The sequence below is a fragment of the Sinocyclocheilus anshuiensis genome, unplaced genomic scaffold (assembly GCF_001515605.1).
Source record: "Sinocyclocheilus anshuiensis isolate Anshui unplaced genomic scaffold, SAMN03320099.WGS_v1.1 scaffold246, whole genome shotgun sequence".
In the NCBI taxonomy this organism is placed as follows: domain Eukaryota; kingdom Metazoa; phylum Chordata; class Actinopteri; order Cypriniformes; family Cyprinidae; genus Sinocyclocheilus; species Sinocyclocheilus anshuiensis.
Genome location: NW_015542356.1, coordinates 1,898,423 through 1,900,650, shown reverse-complemented (window position 1 = coordinate 1,900,650; position 2,228 = coordinate 1,898,423). Strand labels below are relative to the sequence as shown.

Genomic DNA, 2,228 nt, shown 5'->3' with positions numbered 1-2,228 from the left:
CAATCACAACACACTGGGCTAGCTAACCAATCAGAGCCCATCGCCTATTTCTGAGGGAGGGGCTTCATAAAAGAAGGAAATGATCAGCCCATTTCTCAGAGAAGGGACAGAGAGGTGTGGAATAAAGGTATGTGAAAAATAATGCATTTTTTAGAAAACGAAGCGTTAACACATGTACTGCACCCCATAAACACAATCAAGCCTAGAAAAAACCCAGTGAACCACCCCTTTAATTTAATTCACATGTGTTTCATAAACACATAATCCTTTCTGGATTACTATCCGCCATCAAAATGGTACGTTTAAATTATTCCAGCTGCTGTGAGAAAAGGCTATAAACGATCCGCCACCTGCAGGATCCTCACATGCCATAGCCTAGTAGCCGGGACAACTTCTTTATGTTTACAGATGTGACTTAATGATGCAGCGGCATGCTTGAATTTCCCACGAATACCCCTACCAACTAGAAAACATTATTATAAGCTGACCGTTATCGGGCTAAAATAAGGCGATAGTTTTGAACACTTTTATGTACTTGCTCAAATATTGCTTTCGGATAATTTGTAACCAAAAAAAGTTACAGACTGCAGCTTTAAGTTAATGACACCATCGTTTATAATCCATGTCACATGTGGTCACATTCGTTCCTGAAATACCTCATGTTCTTGTGGCATTGAATTAATAAAGCATAAAAAAAAAAAGTGGTCACATTCGTTCCATGTGTCATTTTACTACTGCATTTCGGAGATTTCATGACAACTAAACGTTTATTCTAAAGTTAAAGTTAAAAACGTTAACACTGCCAGCGAGTACGGTTAGCTAATGCAGTTAGTGTGCACAGCTGCGTTTGGTTTGTCGCGGATGGCAGAGCGTGTGTTTGTGCAGATTTACACTCTGTCTGGTAAGCTCCACCTCTACTGTACATTCACGAATTAACCACGTTACGTTAATAAGTTGTAACTTTACCTTCTAAAGATGAATTTTACTGTCACACCATCAGAGTGAACATAACAGAAGACTTACACTAGAGGGCAGCATTCAGTCTCTCAGGCGATGATGAAACAGCATGCTCGTAATGTCGATTTGCATATGAGTTCTACGTAGACTGTGGTTTAAGGAAAATAAACAATTGTGTATTTTGAGAACACCTTTTTTTTAGGTTTGCTTATACAGTATATATATATATATATATATATATACATATATATATACATATATATGTGGCATAGGCCATCATAACAAACGAGGCAAAAATACACGCGACTCATAAAAAGCCAGGGTACTACGTTAGATGAAGTGCAGGTATGCACACTTACACAAGCAATGCTACATTAGCCTACACACATTTCTAATGATACTTTATATCTCAGTTTAATTTAACGTTTTCACTATAAAACTGAAATTAAAAATTAACCAGATACTTTGAAAATAGTAGGCTAGATACTAAAGCATTTTAAAATGCTGTATTTCAAATGCAGGTAGGCTACAATAGAATTTTGCTTTAAACAGACAGGGAAAGATGATTTTTAATGCTTAAATGTTTTTTTGTGTGTTATAGTTTCTTTATGATAATGAGTGAAGTTTAGAAATTTTAAGTGAAATTTGTTTTATAGTAAACCCTGCACCACTTCTTTCAGTGTGGTAGGCAAGGGTGTAGTTCTGGTTTAAACATTGAGGGTTGAAGTGTGAACTGTTTTAGTGGAGCACCGGGTCATGCTCCCTCATAAGGCTTATTTGTTTGTTTGTTTGCTTAAATGTTTATTTTTGTAAGGTGGTCTTTTGTGCTATCATCCACACATGCAAAGTTGGATGATAACATATCTGCAATAAAGTAGCCCAATTACTTGTTTACATAGGATACATAATGTATTATATATTATTTACGCACTTATAGGCTATATTTTGACAGAATGTTTTAGTGCAACATGCCATGGGAAATCAATCTAACTAAGCATGTTCTTATATTGATATTGTTTATTTCTTTCATCATGTTCTTTAATCTGTGCCATCTCTTGGAATATGTTATATATATGTAATAAGGCCAGGTTTTTCCATCACTGGTCATTAGAACCCATTTTACGCATGGCTCTTGATTCTGACTTGTACTTGCTCTTATGAAAATGTATCAGTTCTTAACTGTAGCACTTGTTATAATGAGGCTAGCCTATTAAAGGTGCAGTAGAAGATCTTGGAAAATGCTAACTTTAGCCTGATAGCACTGAAAGCGA

At 35.9% G+C, this 2,228-nt stretch overlaps 1 protein-coding gene across 1 annotated transcript in view; it reads right to left on the bottom strand.

Moving 5' to 3' along the window:
• The window catches only part of LOC107691752 (POU domain, class 2, transcription factor 3-like), a 20,822-nt gene extending 19,774 nt beyond the window's left edge, over positions 1 to 1,048 (bottom strand). Inside the window, exon 1 of the mRNA XM_016490555.1 lies at positions 1,024 to 1,048. Within this exon, the coding sequence (XP_016346041.1) occupies positions 1,024 to 1,038 (15 nt within the window). The 5' untranslated portion in view covers positions 1,039 to 1,048. The remainder of the gene's footprint in view (positions 1 to 1,023) is intronic.
• Between the last annotated feature and the right edge of the window lie 1,180 nt (positions 1,049 to 2,228).